Raw genomic sequence first — 483 nt, 5'->3', positions numbered from 1 at the left:
GTACATTAATCGATACACCCCTACTGGTATATCGATAACAAATCAAACAGCCAGTAACACGGACTTTCCAGGTTGTAACCAACACTTTTTCCTCTCTCGCCAGGTTTCAGAAATTTCATGAGAAACATTCGTGAAGAAATGAGCATATACATCCCTCTGCCACTTTACGGATACTGGGCGGCAACTTGGCTCTTTATCACACCTGTGTCTCTTCTGGTAAGTTTATTTTCAAAGTATTATGTGAATTATAAAAGTAATATGTAAAGTATGAGAAATATAAGGATAATAGGAAAGTTCTTGGTACATGAATATTCTTTCTTGTGGTGTATACAACTTTCGAATACCCCTTTCTCCATTGCTCCATCCCAGTTTTATAATATCTTCCCTACTCCTTAGTTTTATCACTCTTCTGAAGCCTTATCTCCCTGTCATTCCCCCTAATTTCATTGCCCCCTTTCCCTTGCTCCATATATTCCGACGTCA

General features: G+C 38.5%; 1 protein-coding gene across 1 annotated transcript in view; it reads left to right on the top strand.

The window, feature by feature from the left end:
* LOC119594642 (sodium- and chloride-dependent glycine transporter 2-like) overlaps positions 1 to 483 on the top strand; it is a gene marked incomplete at its 5' end in the record, with an annotated part of 8,913 nt that overhangs the window by 6,654 nt on the left and 1,776 nt on the right. Inside the window, 1 exon segment of the mRNA XM_037943691.1 lies at positions 104 to 216. Coding sequence (XP_037799619.1) covers positions 104 to 216 — 113 coding nt within the window.

Source organism: Penaeus monodon, chromosome 34, assembly GCF_015228065.2.
Source record: "Penaeus monodon isolate SGIC_2016 chromosome 34, NSTDA_Pmon_1, whole genome shotgun sequence".
Classification (NCBI taxonomy): domain Eukaryota; kingdom Metazoa; phylum Arthropoda; class Malacostraca; order Decapoda; family Penaeidae; genus Penaeus; species Penaeus monodon.
This window is presented reverse-complemented; position numbering and strand designations above follow the sequence as displayed.